Here is a 17,717-nt window from a genome sequence, read left to right on the forward strand (position 1 = left end):
ACACAAGTACAGCTAGTGAGGACCACTTGACATGTAGGCTCAGTTCCTTAAGGGAAAAGAAGTCCAATCTAAAGTGACATCCACAGGACTGTTTCAGAGAAGCAGATATTAAACCCACATAGGGTTACATTTTTAATTTAGAGATCAGTGTGGTTTTGGGGTATTTGACCTCAAATTCTTGTGTTTTTTTAATTTTTAAAAGTTCAGGGGTACATGTACAGGTTTGTTACATAGGTAAACTTGTGTCATGGGGTTTTGTTATAGAGATCATTAAAAGAAACTATCAACAGAGTAAACAGACAACCTACCGAATGGGAGAAAATGTTTGCAGATTATGCATTGGTCAAAGGTCTAATATTCAGCATCTATTAGAAACTTAAACAGATTTACAAGATGACGTGTTTTATAAATGTGCACGTGTTTGAATCAAAGCATTAAAATAACAGTTTTGGGGGCCTAACTTTCAGGTTTTTTAAAATGAGACTCTAATCATTTACATATCTTTAGTCCAAATTGGCAGCCGTGTGGCAAGTGGCTGGATTCTTCTGACCTGAAGAATGAGCAGAGGGTCATGGAGGAGTGTTAAGGATGCCCATTTATCCTGGTGTATTGTTTCCTTTCAGCATGCCGACACTTGATATTGGAATATTGGACATTTTTGGTTTTGAAGAGTTTCAAAAGAATGAATTTGAACAAGTAAGTAGTCTTCCTTTTAAAATTATGTGATTTGAATGGCTTCTTAAAAACTAAGGCTTTCTTTAATTCTGTAAAGACAGTATAACTACTTACAAATATGGAATTAAAGTAAGTATTCTCATGTTTTGAAATTAGTATATCTGGTTTATTTTATATTAACCATTTTATGTGGCGTTGTTAACAGCTAGAGTAGTCACCCATTGAAAGCAGAATCTCCTGTTTTAAAAGGCAATGCAAAACGAAGAAGTGAGTTGTGCTAATGGAAGTACTATTTCAACTAGGTCAGAGAGAAAGGAGACATGAATATTTGAAATAAGGCAAAGGCTTTGAAAAACCTTGGCCAAATATCGGAATGAAAATGCTCTTTTATGCTACATGCTGTTATTTGTAGATTAATCTCCATGTGCATTCATATGTAGGACTATTGGAAACTCATAAAAGTACATTAGAGAGGCATGGGTTGTTTTTAATCCATCCACAACTTAGGGCGTTTTAAAAGTGTTAAATTGTTTAGGCATCTTAATAGTACTGCATGAATAGATCTATCAAATATACCTAAAAACCAAGTGTTAAAACAGCAGAAATACAACTCTCCTTATCAAAGAGAGAGGAAAAAAAAAAAGAAAAAAATACCAACCTGTAGGAAGGTAAACATGAAAAGAGAGAAAACCAAGCTACGTTGTAGTACAGGAAGAATTACAACTCCATAGCATTCGGGAGCAATTTTTCATCATTATGTAATTTGTTTAGCTTTATTTACTTAAGGTGGGTAGTGTGGTAGGAAACGCAATTAAATAGAATCTGTTTGAGACACAAATCTGTGACTTTTACTAGCATAATTTCTTGGCCAAGATGAAGACCCTATAGTGAGCCTTGGTTTTCTTATTTGTGAAATCAGATTAGTAGATTTACAGAATTGTGAGATTAAACATGATTAAACAGACGTTCTCATGTCAGTTACTCTTGTACATGATTAAGAAATGATGAATAGCTACCCATTACTGTTGCAAATGGGAACACTTTAAAAACTTTTAAAAGTTGGCCAGTTTTATTCTTAGAAAAGCTCTGCATCATCTGGTGTTTAGGCCTTAATTATGCTGACTCATCTAATCCAGGGTGAGTCAGCATGAACCATGTTCTTTAAAAAACTTCACAAAATGTCTGGTTTAAACTAAAACTATGGAGGCCATAGATTTTTTTCTCCTTTCATAGTTTTCTGTGGATTAATAGAAAAGGAAAGACTTCATGTTTTTATTTTTATTGCTTACTGTAAGAAAAATAGTGATGAACATAAGGAAGAAAGCAGTTAAGTGTGACCAGTAGAATATTCGAGAATACATGTGGGTCTGCAGGGTAGTTCTGAAGGTGCATCTCTCACCTCAAGAGTTTGAAGCTGTCTGACATCAGTAGAGATTCCTTGTTATTATCTTAGAAAACAGGCAAGATTTCATGTCTGCAATGAGATTCACTGGTTTATCCATCTCCTGGTAAGCGACGTGTGGAAATTACAAATGGAATGACGTCCTCTAAAGTCTATTGGGGACTTGCCTCACACGCTGCAACTCCACACCCAGACAGAATTAGCAATAGAGTGTGCTAATGACAAATATATGCAAAATGTTTAAGTTGTTTTCTTACTGAATCACGTTTATTTTACTACAATTGTGTAAATCTCTTATTAATCCTTCTTTTGCTAAATATTTTATGATTAATTTAGGAATATATTTACAGGCTGAGATTTCTGTAAAATAGGAAGGCATTTTTTTAAAATCTAAAGAGTAGGTCTCTATTAAATGTGAATGCCAAAAGCTAGCTTTAGGCATTTATGGGTGAAAAATCTCAGGAACAATTCTGGGACTTAAATTATGAAAAAAAATTTTTTAAATACATATATATATATATATATATATATGTTAAAATGATATATATATATATATATATATATTTTAACAGGTTTGCTTTGCTATTGTGTACAAAAGCAAATAGGAGTCATTTATAAGAATAAAATTATTTTTCTTGTGATGAGTACAAATCTTATATTTTGATGTGTGCAAACCTGCATGTAAAGTTTTGTAAAAGCCATTGGTTTGAGTGATACGTTTTAGATTTCTGTGTTGCTAACAGAAGCTGGACCTTCTCATCTTTTATTTCACTATAAACTTTCAACAAAATGCTTAACAAATCAATGCTGTATTCAGAATCAAACTTAGAAGAATATTAGTGCTTTTATTAAGTATGTACTTTATTCTGCTTTGAGCTTATTGACCCATCCATCAGCTCTTCACCAGAATGTCAACTCCTGCAGAGTTGAAATTGTGTCTGTGCTTTGTATATAATAGAAGTTCAACAAGCATGTTTTCAATTAAAGTTTAAAGAAGAATAAACTCATAGGAAAAAAGTCTTCATGGTGGATTTCATAATGGTTCTTCTTGTTCAGGGATAAATGTGTGTATTTCTTGACGATCATTCCTTCACAGGAAGGTTGACAATTGTTCAGAGTAGGGACACATTTGAGAAGATATTAAGAAACACTCTAAAACTTCAGCGTCTCCAACCTCAGTCTTCTCCAGTAGCTCCAAAAGACTAAATGGATTTTCATCTAAAAGATGATACACTTCAGCTAATAAGAAATTCAAATCCCATTTTCTTTGACTTTGTCTTAGTTCAGGCAGCTATAACAAAATACCTTAGAAGAGGTAATTGATGAACAGCAGAAATTTATTGCTTATAGTTCTGGAGGCCAGGAAATCCAAGATCAAGACGCCAGCAGACTTGGTGTCTGGTGAGGGCTCTCCGCTTCGTAGATGCCGCCTTCTTACTTCATCCACTCATGATGGAAGATCAAGGCAGCTCTCTGGGGCTTCTTTTATTAAGGGCACTAATCTCATTAAGGATGGTGGCGCCATCATGACCTAATCACCTCCCAAAGGCCCCACCTTCTAATCCATCACTTTGGCAAATTATGGAGGAACACATTCAGACCATAGCAGAATTAGCGGCACATTTCTATTCAAAATTATTTCTTATAATAAAAACAACAGTGGCATAAAAAATAGAGTTGACGTAGCTCAGCAGTAGTTGGATACTTCCAGTGGTACTCTTCAGTGTGTGGAAAACAGTACAGAACAACCCACTAACTTCTTCAACATATAAAATGCAGAGAAAAATTGTGAAAGGAAGGAACTGTAGATTAAAACCTATCTAAAGACATGTACAACAGGTGAATGTGTGAACATTCTTGGGCCCTAAAGTGCTAAGTTATGTATAAAAATTATAATTAATGTGAAATCTGGACAGCTGATGACATTTTTAAAAATTACTATTGCTTGTATTATGTGTGATAGATACTAAAAGATGTGTTTCTCCAAGTTCTTGTGTTCTCAGAGAATCATACTAAAATATTTACTGATTTAAGGACATACTGTCTGCAAATTGCTCGAAATGAGTCTACCTTTGAGGGCAATAGGGAAATGAAAAAAGCAGAATTGGCCCTAAGTTGGTACTTATTAATGATTCTTGAAGTTAGTTGGCGGTAGATGGAGGTCATTACATTATTTCCTTCATGACTGGATATGTGTAAAATTGTCCATCATATGCCATTTTAAATCCATGAGAAAAATTTAAGATTATTCAAATATTACTGTAATAAATGACATAATTTTTTCTCTCTAAACATATTATTACAAAGCTCTGTATGCTGCAGATCTGCACTGATGAGCAAAGTCATGGAAACAAATAATTTCACCTACAAATCATTTCCCTAAATTCATTCTCCCACTAGACACATATGTGTAAAGGCATGCAGGAAATCTCTTAAAGCCTCAGTGTCTAGGAAAATAAGGTAATAACAGTATGCTGGAATGACAGGCACAGTGGCTCATGCCTGTAATCTTTGGGAGGCCAAGGCAGGTGGATCACCTGAGGCCTGGATTTCGAGACCAGCCTGGTTAACATGGTGAAACCCTGTCTCTACTAAAAATATAAATAGCCATATGTGGTGGCACATGCCTGTCAGCCCAACTACTCTGGAGGCTGAGACATGAATATCGTTTGAACCTGGGAGGTTGAGGCTGCCATGAGCTCAGATTGTGCCACTGCACCCCCATCTAGGTGACGGAACAAGACCCTATCTCAAAAAAAAAAAAAAAAGCTGGAAAAATTTAGAGAATTTGGAGACAGAACACATTTGTTCAAAATAAAATCTCCCTTTGCAGAAGATAGAATTGAGATATATAGGCCAGGCACAGTAGCTCATGCCTGTAATCCTAGCACTTTGGGAGGCCGAGATGGGTGGATCATGAGGTCAGGAGTTTCAGACCAACCTGGCCCATGGTAAAACCCCATCTCTACTAAAAATACAAAAATTAGCTGGGCTTGGTGGCAGGTGCCAGTAATCCAGCTATTCTAGAAGCTGAGGCAAGAGAATCGCTTGAAACTGGAAGGTCGAGGTTGTAGTGAGCCGAGATTATGCCACCATACTCCAGCCTGAGTAACAAGAGCGAAACTCAGTCTCAGAAAAAAAAAATAATAATAAAGAATTGTGATACATAATTTATCTTCAAGCGAGGCTTTATCTAAATTGATTTCATTGGACTTGTCAAGAATTCAAATCATTTTCCTGCTTCAGACTGTTTTCTAAATATTGAGATTTACTGGAAACTTCAGATGGCCAGTAACTCAGTGGGACATGGGGTTTGTGCTCAAAGTTCGGAAAAATTGAGATACTTTGACTTTTAAAGTTTTATAGAATTATGTTATAATTTGACAATGTCAACCCTAAGAAATATTTTAACGCCCTTCATTGTGAAATCATGATGCTAGAGATGATAGAAAAATGGAATAGTAAGTTAACTTCTCTTAATTGGACTCTTCCCACATGCTCTTCACATGGATTATCACATTTCACAAAATTGAGACTGCTACAGTCTGTGCTTTGTACGTGTGTGCTAGCAGGACCTAGTAGGATATATTTTCCTGGCTTAGTTGCATCAGAAATCTAGGATTCATTCATTCAATGAGCATATACTGTATATGCCTGAAGTTCCAGTCCCTGTACTAGGCACTAAAGTTTATACAGATATTATGGTATGGTAGGCACAGTACAAGTGTTAAAAGGCCAAATTCCTTTTTTAAAATTAGATTTTCTCTAGCCAGATAATATGTCCCCACTTCTGCCCCAAATCTCTTTTCCAGTCCTACACATTTTTTTAGTGTTCCAGCTTTTATGATTATATAATGAATTACCTGAAAACTTAATGGCACACATAAACATTTATTATGCTTACCTATTCTTTGGGTTACGTATTTGACCAGGGCAGAGGGGGAAAGATTGTCTCTGGTCCATCATGTGTGGGGCCTTAGCTGGATGACTGGAGTGTTGGAGGCAAATGCCATCTGAAGCCTCCTTCAATCACAAATCTAGAGGGTAACACTGGCTGTTGGCTGGCGGGGCTCAGTTCCTCCTTGCATGAGTCTCTCCATGTTGGTCTCTTCCTGTGGCTTCTATGTGCTTTCTCATAATTTGTTGGCTGGTTTTTCTAGAGTGGCTTCCCCAAAGGAGAAACATGTATGGAAGATGGATAATTGTTTGATAACCTAGCTTCAGAGGCCACATAGTATGACTTCCTCTATAGGTTGACGCAATCATGAGCATGCCCGGGTTCAGGGAGGAGGGTAAACTGAGTCTACCTCTGCATGATAAAGGACCGATTTTGATTGGACATCATGGAAAACGAACTGGGGGTGCTCAAATGGAGAGAGGTTTCTATATTAGTCTAAGTATGGGACAGGAGCCTTGTAATTTTACTCACACTCTATCTTCTGATAGCTATTAGATATCAACATTGACCTGTCCACTGATCAATTGATATACAAATATGATAAAATTTTATTTTCAGTTGTTTCACAGATAGATTTAAAAATCATAGATGTGTTAAATATCTACCTCTGTCTTAAAGCATCTTCTACTCTGTGTATCTCCTTTTCACAATGATGTGGAACTTTCCAGAATCATTTCAGGGATTTACCCGCTGTTGATCTGATATTTTTAAAATTTGAATGAGGAAATGCATTTATTTTCACTGCTTATCAGAGCTCTAGCATAATGCTATTCAGGTTTCTACAGAAAAACAAATAGAATAATTAAATAACGAGATGCTAGTATAATATGCCTCTCACAGATTCTATGTTTATAGATAGCATGATTGTTGGTCTGATTTATATAACAGTCTTCAAAAACTTGTTTTGGGGAAATAAACAAAATGGGTAGTAGTAACATAATTAAGAATTTTGAACATATAAACTATACATTTAATTATTTTTTCCCTCAAAATCTCTGTAAGTTAAGTAATATTACCTCTGAGCTCAAATAATTTGAGTGGCTCATGGAAGTTCACACAAAACCAGCGCCTGAATTCAGATTTAATAATTAGAGCTATTTTCAGTTCCAAAGGTTCTTAGAAAGCTAAGCGTAAATTTTATTAGTATATATTTTCCAAACTTCACTTCATGTCCCATTTGTTTATATTTCTCTTAGGACTCAATATGAACTATTCTATTATGTGCAGAGACAATAAATTCTTCATAAATTTTATGTGCCATTTTTTTCCATAGTGGAATTTATCACCAAATCCATTTAATATAAATAAATAAATTACGTAATGCCGGTGTGTCTTTTTCACTGTAGAGTACCAGGATGATTAAAAGGAAATGTTACAAAGGTTAATAGGGAGAATTAATGCATTTGAAAACATCTTTCAGATCACTTTAGAGAAGAGTGAATTGAGTTATCTTAATGACCAGGAAAAGGCTTATATTTATAACTGTGGCTGTCCACCCATAATGCTTCCATACCAGATGCACAAACTGGGAAAATGCTTTCATGTAGTTTTCTGATAATAATCGATAATGGCTACAATTTCTTGAGCTCCTACTATTAGTCAGATTTTTTAAAATATAATTTTTAACTCTTAAAACAGCTCTTTAAACAAAGTAAGAGTTATCCCCACAAGTTGTATGAGGCCCAGTGGGAATTCAGAGGCAGGTGCGTGAGGCCCCAGGACCCAACCCAGCACAGACCATGCTATCAGTTTGCTCTTCAGTATCGCTAAACTTTGCATTTAATGCTAAATAATTACAACTATTTGAAAACAGATTCTTATTTTGGTAGAAATTATATATTAATCATGGGTTTTGGACTATATGAATAAATTTATATAAAAAGAGAAAGCATATTGTTTAAAGGTTTGTTACTAAATAAGAAAACAAACATTTGTTTTGAAAAATATTGAACCATTTGATGGAGTGACTGAAGCTCTAAAACAAGAGCATTTTAACCAGAGGCTATGTTTCCAATGCTTGGCATGGCTTCTATTTAAATTGAGGGATATATTTTATATACAAGATACCACACAAGGTATCATACATAATATCTAAAGATAATATTTTAAATTTGTGTTTTTCAATCCTGATCTTAGCATATTATTATATAAGATTTGGCAATAAATTTAGCCATTTAGCTTGTAGTTAATGGACTCCTTTTTGAAGACCAATTCTTCAAAAAATTCTACTTATATTAAAGGAGAATCTAATCATGAATTAAACCCATAAAAATACTAGATTTTGTTGTTCTGAGTAATAGAATAAAAGAAAGATTGTAAAGAGAGAAAGTGTTTTTTATTTGTATAAAACAATGTCTATATACATGTGAAGTAACTGACATTTATATTTGCTTAAAATTTGTTATATATACTTTAATTTTAAAATACCAAAGGGAAGCCAGAGAAGGAAATATGATTGGTTCCTTTAGAAATAGTAATTTAACAAAATTAAAAAATTTTAAAAAAGAAGACAAGGGGAGAGGGGAATAGAAGGATGAGAAAATAAATACGAACAAAAGCAGATTTGGCAACCTGGTGCCAGGTGGTCAGCTGTGGGTGATAGCAGATGTGTGCCCAGTTTACTTCCTGGATGTTGACTGCGGGTCCTGAGGTGGGGCTCTGGTAAAGAAAGCAGCCCTTCTCTGCTGTGGCTACCAAGCACCCAAGTCCTCTATTTTTAAAATAAGATCAACTTACTGGCGGAGGTGGTATTCTCCGTCAAGGTAAGAATGATGGTGCTAGCAAAAGGGTAAACAGGACCTTCCCCAAACAGGAATGGTAGGAAAGAAAGGCCTCTACAATGGTAGATTCTGAGAAGACAAAATAAATTAGACTTTTCAAACTGAAATAAACAAGAGAGGTGCTATCCCCTCACCAACCTCCTATACCCGCCATTTCATAGGCAATATATGGAAATTGGGGATAATTGATTTGTTGGAGAAGCACCTGGAGCAGTCTGGTGAGCCCCGAGGTAATCTTCAAAAAAGTTGAGGTTTACAGGACACTTGACGTGTTCAAGTCCCTGAGAAGTCCTGCAGAGGAGCCTATTAACTTATCTCCATGTTTCCCCAATGGGCTTCTGCTTACGTAGTGTTTTTAGACAATAGCTATTAAAGTCTCATATGATTAGTGTTTTGCTCAACATATTTCAGGAATGTTGAATATCTAAAATCTAACACTGTTCCCCCCCTCCTGTTTCATGTGCACACACACATTATTATCTTATATATATATACACATATATATATTTACTAATGAGCAAATTAGTTAATGCATACTGCATTCTCGATTTTACCGTCTGTCTCAGTGTATTCAACCATATCTACCCATCAGCATCACCTGGAAAGCTTTTTAAATATATCAATGCCTGCACCCCACTCCAATTTAATTGGTTTGGGGTCAGGCCCAGACGTCAGCCTTTCTTAAGAAGCTTCTCCATTAATTCCAATGTGCAGATAGGATTCAGAATCACTGCCTGGGGCTCTGCCTTCAGCTGGAGTTAGCTTTAATTAATCTCCTACTTTAATTCTGTGATGTATATGCCATGCTCTATTACATTTTTATTTCAAATATGTTTCACTGAGTAATAAAAATAAAGGGAGAACAGTGAACAGTTGGTGAAAATTTACTTAAGAAATTGTTTGTCATTAATACAAATGATGAGCCATCTGGATAAGCAATAAGGTTCTGTTCCTAGAGTGTGTTCCAGAGGTGCATAATTTTTATTATTAAACCACTTAGCAGTGGCACTTCATGTACAAAGCATGTATTTGAATTAGAGAAGAGCTCATACTGTCTAAGCAGTTACTTGATAATTATTCATGACCATTTATGAATACTCGCCTTTCTCCCACATTTATGTCTACTCTGAGGAATATCTGGTGATCTAATGGAAGCCCAAACAGCTCTACAATAGGTAGATTTGAAAAATTCATGGTCATTTTGCATTGAAGCCAATGATCTCAATTACTGATGCAGATTTATGCTTCTAGGTACACAAACTAATTTGCCTGTAAAAATCTTCACTCTGTCTTTCTCTGATTGTGTTGAACACACTCCCACATTTGCACATTCACACACACACAACAGACTTCAGTGAAAATAAATCAAGAATAAGGTTCTGTCCACAATTTTGGCCAAACCATTTGGTTTGTGGGGTACGTCTTTTAAATTTTCAATGCGGTATCCGATATCAAATGATACGTTCTTATTGTTAACCTTAGCTACAGGTTTTAGCGGTTTTGAATTTCACGGCACAGTACTTCTATATTTTAACTTTGGTTCAAACAATGAGTGCTTTGAACAGTTTAGAATAAAGGCAAACTTTAGGCAAAACATTTTAATTACACATCACACCAAAACTGTTTTGAAAAATATTCTATTTTAAACTACATATGTTTCCAGTGATTCCCTCTACCATTCCATATCACTCTCCCCAGTTGGAAACACAAATATAGTTCTAGAATGCACCTTCAAAATAAAAGGTACAAATTGGAAATCAGTCTACAGTCTACTTGGTTTTACACATGAAGATGGAATTTTCTCTATGGGATTTTAATAATTTACTTTAATATTTTTTTCCACCAGAACACAAAGAACATGATGTACCATAAAAGGTTCAGGTTTATTGTAAAGATCACCCTATGCCACAGAAAGAACTCCCAACCAATGCTGCAGCTTAGCAGTGCTAGAAGTCCCACAGAGACACTGTAGGTTTTATCAATTATTTTGACCAGGAGAGGAATAAATTGGATTGCTCTATCCAGAGGCACGGGCAACATCCATTTCTGTTATCCGAAGTTTGGTAGATTGCTTTAGACCTTCGTGGAAAAAAGGAAGAAATCTGAGACCTGGCTTCTTGCAGCCCTGGTATTTGCCATGGCTTCACCTACATTCACGCTTGGTTTCACTGCTTTGGTTAAAACAGTGAATCAATTCAGTGAGGCCAATATTCAATTCAATAAAATATTAGTAAGAAAAAAACAATTATGGTATCTGTTTTCTATTATGAGAAGCCTCAGGTCAGTTGAAACACAACAGAGCTTGTGTTCTGTAACACAGTCAAGGCCGGGGGATGCACTCAGATTGTGATTGAAAGCAGTTTTTGTACCTACAGAGCTGCAATCTATTCTGAATATAAAGTAGCAAAAGAATTATAGTCAATGTGTTAGAGAAGAGACATCCCTATCCATCTAAGTATTTTCAGTTAGAGTCTCTCACAATGAGAGGAAAACAAAATGTCATATAATGTGGGTATTGTAAATAATCAACACTGATTTTTTAAACTTTGGAATCCTTTTGATCAGACTTCTTATCATTTTGCACAGTAATAGATATTACCTTATTTCATGGATTTAACGTTTCTCAGCAATTTGTTTCTTAAAATGTATTCTACTTAAGCGTACTATCCATAGTTTTAAGTCAAATTGTTGAGATAAAAGACCTATTCGTGTTAATTTTTAAATGATAAAATGTATTTTTAATAACAAAAAACTTGAGAATTTACAATTGTATATGTTATATACTCAAAGAAAATATTTTCCAATGGTTTGATTCCATAAGTCATTTTTTTCTGTACATTTTCAGTAAATATTTCACCCCGTTTTACTAATTTTATAGTATTTATTATTCCTTTATAACAAAATTACTTCTTTATTGGAGTTTACCAAATTATTGAAGGAATGCACCAAAATATTATTTCTGAAGCAAAGTGAAATAGTTTAAACATTTTTTATTTCTCTTTAACAATTTCTATTTTTTATTTATGATTGAAATGAAAGTGACACACGGATGTATTAATTTAACAGTAGGGATGCAATTGTGGACAGATGCTACCTAGTTGCATGGGAAATGGTTTTTCTTTCCAAAACCATTACTGGAGATTTATGCCCTGTAGGATAAGATAAACAGAAGCTGATCATGAAGATCTGGCTCTCCTGGCATCACTTGGTCTTGATGGAATAATTCAAGAGGATGAATGTGCTAGACTGTATCAGTTACAAGAAAGAAAATATTTTTCTTATGCTATTTAGATACTGAATGCCACTCCTCCCTCTGCCAGCTATAATGTGCAGAGTTTATTGGTCTGTGTCCATATTCAAATCGTATTTGCATTGAGAACAGCGCCTTTAAAATTAAATGTTTTATATGGTATGTTCTCATCCGAAGTGACTTTTAATTAAGAGAAATGATCACTGAAGTGTGAGTTTACCTAAGAAACAGTTTAAAAGGTAAAGAGCTTCCAGCTTTGCACATTTGTCTGGAAATCTAGTTGCCAGAAGAAAGAGAAGAAAGTTCTAGTTACTTGCTGGGAAAATAATATATAAAGAAGGAAGTTCAGTAATCACGAAGGGAGTGCTGGGGGAAGAAGAGGAAACCAGGACAGACTCCTGGTTTATACAAATCCTATCAAGTGCTTTCGCTGTTAAAATGACTTCTACAACCACCACAACGGGGCAGGTTCTTCTTTAAGTTTTAACGTAGATTTCATGTTGTAATAGAATATTTTAGGAAAACTTCTTTGATCTACAGAAATGCATTTATTGCTGAATTTAAGAAGCGATCTTTTATCATAAAGGCAGAGAGACAAAAAAAAAATCTTCAGGAAAGGTGGTAGTCATGGGGCACAGTGTTTTGACCTGAAGCTAGGAATTATTTTTGTTTTGGTTTGGGTGTCAACATGTGATATAGAGATCTTATTTTAATATGGTCATTACTTTAATATTTTGCTTGGTATATTTCGACTTACTATTATTCTCCGCCTATTATATTAATAATAAAAATGACCCTGTGCATTCATCATTAAAATAACTCCATCGGGCTGTGAGAACCTCTGCACTTTGGGCTCTCCCATCTTGGCCTCAGTCAAAGACCCCCTTGCCTGCCATCCTCCCAAGCTCTAATCACTCTGCTTCTGAAGATGTTTGAGCTAGCTACACCTGCGCACAACATGCTAACCCTGAGAGAAGACTAGAACTTCATAGCCAATCCACCTGTCCCACGCCACACTCCTTTCTATGTTCAGACCAATGTTCTACGCTTTGATACTTTTGTTTCTCCTCTGAAGGCGTTTCCCTCTGAGACTTCTTCATGCCCTACAATGATGTCATTCTTCATTCTCCCAGTAACTAGATCTGTGAGAACATGCCCTTTTTCGTCTAGGTGCATGCAGTTCTCACTTCATTACTAGCCACACCCTTAAGGGTAAGTGGGGGCTCCCTTTGAGAGAACTCTCTTGTGGAGTGACCCAGAGTGACCTGGTCACTTGAGAAGGTGACTTGTCTTGCTCATTGGAAGCTGTCCTTATATGGGCTAGAAAGAGGACATGAATGCCCATTAGTGGGACACAGGAACATCTAGAAGGAGCTCCTACTTTCCAGGTGTTGTGATGATATCAGACTTGGAGAAGATTTGGGATATGTGGAAAGAGGAACCCAGGAAGTTCTTTCTTTTCTGTGCTCTTTTTTCCAGTCTTATTTATTTATTTATTTATTTATTTATTTAGAGATGAAGTCTCGCTCTGTCACCCAGGCTGGAGTGCAGGCTGGAGTGCGCTGGTGCGATCTTGGCTCATTGCAACTTCTGCCTCTTGGGTTCAAGCGATTCTCCTGTCTCAGGCTCCTGAGTAGCTAGGACTACAGGCACCTGCCACCATGCCAGGCTAATTTTTATAGTTTTAGTAGGGACAGGATTTCATCGTATTGGTTGGGCTGGTCTTGAACCCCTTACCTCAGCTGATCCACCCACCTCGGCCTTCCAAAGTGCTAGGATTACAGGTGTGAGCCACTGCACCAGGCCAGTATTGTTATTTTTTTTAACCAAATCTTTGGCATTTGTTTATATGAATACAGGATATTTCTCATTAAATATAATCCTTGATATTATTCCCCTTGCAGATGAGATCTAATTTTCTTTCAAATGTTTCATCAATTGTTTTCATCTATATAAATATTCATCTTTAATTATTTTTAGTTACTGAGCACTAAATAATTCTAACTGGCTTTAAATTTTATCTTGTATAACATAGTGGTTTAGGGTACAGATGAGGGAACATGAGGGCCTGTATGACTGAGTGAATGAACAAAGGAAGTGGGTATAGACAGAGAAGAGACAAGGCCCAGGGACAGACCTCTGGACACTCCAACACGAGCAGGCCAGGAGTCCGTGAAGAGTCAGGAAAGGAGAGAGGCAGGAAGCAGCCAATGAGCGAGCTGGAAAGCACAGGTGAGAATGTGCCCCACGGAAGGAGAGAAACCGACCCAGTCAAATAACGCTGGGGTGGGGACGGGTCAAGAGAAATGAATGTGAGAGTTGAACATAGGATTTAGAAATGTGCACATTGCTGACGACCTCCACAAAAGCAATTTTGTTGATGCCATGGTGTCAAAAGTTTTACTAGAGTGGTTTCAAGAGGGAATGGGAGAAGGATGTGAGACAATAGGTAGAAATCAGTCCTGTGTGTTTATGTGTGTATATGTTTGTGTGTGGTGTGTGTGTATGTATGTGTGTGTATATTTGTATGTGTTGTGTGTGTATGCGTGTATATGTGTGTATGTGTTGTATGTATGTACCTGTGTGTACATATGTGTGTATGAATGTATGTATGTATATGTGTGTATGTGTATGTTTCTATGCTGTATGTATGTACCTGTGTGTGTACACGTGTGCATGTACATGTGTATGTATGTATATGTGTGTATGTGTGTGCATGTGTATATGTTTATGCATGTGCATGTATGTGTATTTGTGTGTATGTGTGTGTTTGTGTGTATATGTTGTATGTATGTACCTGCGTGTGTATGTGTGTATATGTATATGTGTGTATGTATGTGTGAGTGTGTATGTGCGTGTGTGTGTGCATGTGTATGTGTGTGTATGTGTTTGTGTGTGTTTTGATATGAAAGGAAGCAGAGAAGTAGAAGAGTAGCCTAGAGGGGAAGTCAGATTTTATGTTGGTTAGATTTGAGTTATGGTTTAGTTTTTTAAATACTTTAAGATAAATAAAGTTTTTTTTTTTAAGATTAAGAAATAATATGTTTGTTTTCTGATGGGAATGTCTTGTGGAAAGAGAAAGATTGACAGTTGAACGAATGTGGAAACTTTTCTGATAGAGAAAATAATTTCTACAATAAAATGATTTGACTGGTGGTGATCACGATTTCTGAAAGAAGCCCCACATTCATTCTTGCCCATCAGTAGTATACAATCAGAAATGAGACCCTCAAGAAATGCTTCTCTTTTCTCTGGGATCTCATGGTAAGCCCAGTTTTATCTTTATTTCTTGATGAGAGCTCAAATATTTTTTCCTTTTGGAGATACTTTAATTGCTCAAATATATTTGAGACCCAACATTTGTAAGTTAATATTGTAATCATACTTTGTGTCGGTTTTAACATACTTTGAGTAGTTAGGTAATATGGTTTCAGATATAGTTGATTTGTGAAATATGGGCAAGTCCATTACTAGACTTCAAGGGAAACTCTGACTTCCCAGGCAACATTGTCATGCTTATTTTGATAGACTAATTGGTTGGAACTTCCCTGAGCCAATAGTTTACCAATCTGAAACTGTGTCATTGAACAAGTGAATATGCACTGCTGTGCTGTCTTCTGAAATGCTTTTTTTTTTTTTCCCACAATAGCTTTGTGTCAACATGACCAATGAGAAGATGCACCATTATATCAATGAAGTGCTTTTTCTCCATGAGCAAGTGGAATGTGTACAAGAAGGAGTTACCATGGAAACAGCATATTCTCCTGGTAACCAGAATGGAGTTTTGGATTTTTTTTTCCAGGTATTCATACAATATAATTAGATACTTAACAGGATACATGGACTTAAATATACTGGAGACAAATAATTTTCTTTCAGGTTGCCTTATTTTCGAGATATCTTTATATGTGAGATTCTGCAATAATTTTCCAATTCTATTGAGGCGCACAAGTTATCCTTTCCTGAAAGGGAATTTGAAGGACCACCAATTCATTAAAAGGACAAGAAATATCAGATCATTTTTATATAGAAATATTCATCATTGTTTATTCCACATCACTAAAACTCTCCTTTTGGCAATTATAAGTGTCTATTATAAAAAACGTACTTTTTATAAAATAATACCTAGGATTAATCATTCCGTAAAGCAAGTTCAACAGAATCCTTTTTGTTAATTTATCTTCAAAGTTTTTAAGATTAAAACTTGGAAAAACTGGCAGGGAAAACATATAAACACATATATAATATGGCCTATATTAAGAGTCTCATGGCATCTGCAGGTGTTTATAGTTCTCTTTATTTTTTCTGCTTTACAATGAAAAAATTTTGACTCAGTATCTCTATCATATAAACCAAAACCTATCACATAAACAGAAATTGCGACTTGCTAATATAAGAATACATTATATGGATTTACTCACAATATCTCTAAGACACATGGACATTGTTGAAAACAGACACCATTCAGCTATGTGGAGAATATTCTTTATTCTCTCATTCATTTATCTTTATCTCCTTCTATAAAGATAGGTTTCTAAATTATTTCATACATTTTTCTAATTGACATATCTTGTTCTTGCTACTAACTTGTCAGCATTTTTCTTTTTTAAAATTACAGCCCTCTTCCTCCAGAAATCTCTCATTATGATATATATAGCCCATAATTAATTCGTTTGAGGTTTAAAAAGGTCTTCAGACTGGCAGGACTGTATACTTAATTACATGCGGGAAGCCTCAGGCATCTAGCCCCTTCTCTCCAGCTTGCCATGCTCTCTTCTGCTGTGAACCAGGGGTCATCAGAGTGAATACTTCATGGGCCATATTTATATTTCAAGTATTACCTGTTCTTTTCCTCTGAGGGGAGGGGTTGATCCAGATTTTTACCAAATCCTCCCAGGGTCTAGTACATTTTGTTGTACTCTGTAGTATTTGATGAAGGTGAAGCTGCATGTGATAACCTTTCACATGGAATAGAACCATTCAATCTCTTCTAAGCCCTTACTGCTAAAGGAACTGAAGGTCATTAATCCTTTTCTTATGACTTATTTCCCTGTGTTATATTTTTGTCTTTAGACACTTGTGCCAGTTTTCAAAGTCTAGAAGGTTAATTGCCCGGTTCTTTTACGGCTTTATTTCAGACATCCAGAAAACATCACACACAAGATTTTGTTTTTAATTTGAAGACAATACAAATAATAATGCTTAAAAAAATGTTGCTAGCAATCAGCCACCTTATGCCTGGAGAACATCAGCTTGATTTCTGGAGCAGAATCAATTAGCTGTCTGAATTTCTGTCTTCTTTATACTGATTTAGGGCTTTGTCTGAGTTACCGCAATACCCATTGATAGCTTTACCAAACAAATGAGTATTTTCACCCCAAAGAAGAGGTCTGTCACTGCCCTTGAAACAGGAACAGACCTGCAGACAACCTTGCAGTGGCTCATTTGTCTTTCTGCTGTGTGTCTTGTGTATGTTTGTATGTGAATCTGTAACAGCATTTACAGAAGTATGTTGACCTGACGCTCAGATCGATAGAGGAAGGAATGATGTATAATATTGTCATATCAACATTTTGCTTACTCTTTAGCAAATAGCTTGCTATTAATTGAAATAAAGAATTGTTTGATTTTGAAGACATCGCAGATGGAACC

General features: G+C 35.8%; 1 protein-coding gene across 1 annotated transcript in view; it reads left to right on the top strand.

Moving 5' to 3' along the window:
- MYO16 (myosin XVI) overlaps nt 1-17,717 on the top strand; it is a 563,966-nt gene that overhangs the window by 352,617 nt on the left and 193,632 nt on the right. Inside the window, exons 21-22 of the mRNA XM_032246200.1 lie at nt 624-696; nt 15,715-15,867. Of these exons, the coding sequence (XP_032102091.1) occupies nt 624-696; nt 15,715-15,867 (226 nt within the window). The remainder of the gene's footprint in view (nt 1-623; nt 697-15,714; nt 15,868-17,717) is intronic.

Source organism: Sapajus apella, unplaced genomic scaffold (assembly GCF_009761245.1).
Source record: "Sapajus apella isolate SASKATOON/1434 unplaced genomic scaffold, GSC_monkey_1.0 scaffold60, whole genome shotgun sequence".
Classification (NCBI taxonomy): domain Eukaryota; kingdom Metazoa; phylum Chordata; class Mammalia; order Primates; family Cebidae; genus Sapajus; species Sapajus apella.